This window comes from Phaethon lepturus, unplaced genomic scaffold (assembly GCF_000687285.1).
Source record: "Phaethon lepturus isolate BGI_N335 unplaced genomic scaffold, ASM68728v1 scaffold23878, whole genome shotgun sequence".
Taxonomy (NCBI): domain Eukaryota; kingdom Metazoa; phylum Chordata; class Aves; order Phaethontiformes; family Phaethontidae; genus Phaethon; species Phaethon lepturus.
Genome location: NW_010560061.1, coordinates 2364 through 2704, shown reverse-complemented (window position 1 = coordinate 2704; position 341 = coordinate 2364). Strand labels below are relative to the sequence as shown.

Below are 341 nucleotides of genomic sequence, written 5' to 3'. Positions count from 1 at the left end.
CACTGCTTTTGTGCCTGCAGGTGCCCAGGGCTCAGCCTCTACATCTCCCCAGTCATTCCTGTCTACAATGCCGTCGTCTTCCTCTTCGTGCTGGCCAACTTCAGTATGGCCACCTTCATGGACCCAGGGATATTCCCGCGAGGTGAGACTGGGAAGCGTCTTGGGTAGAGCTACCTCTTTCCATCCTTCCCCTGAGGTAAAGAGGATTACCTGATCCCAAAGGGTTTGCGGAAAGCCCTCCGTGCCCTGCCCGGGTGGGATCGGGTGCTGACACACGCTGCGGGGACGGTAGCTGTGGGCTCAGCGTCCAGCCTGCAGGGCCAGGGGGCGGCAGCAGCGTA

General features: G+C 60.7%; 1 protein-coding gene across 1 annotated transcript in view; it reads left to right on the top strand.

The window, feature by feature from the left end:
* Positions 1–27: 27 nt before the first annotated feature.
* ZDHHC5 (zinc finger, DHHC-type containing 5) overlaps positions 28–341 on the top strand; it is a gene marked incomplete at both ends in the record, with an annotated part of 2622 nt that continues 2308 nt past the window's right edge. Inside the window, one exon of the mRNA XM_010293561.1 lies at positions 28–142. Coding sequence (XP_010291863.1) covers positions 28–142 — 115 coding nt within the window. The remainder of the gene's footprint in view (positions 143–341) is intronic.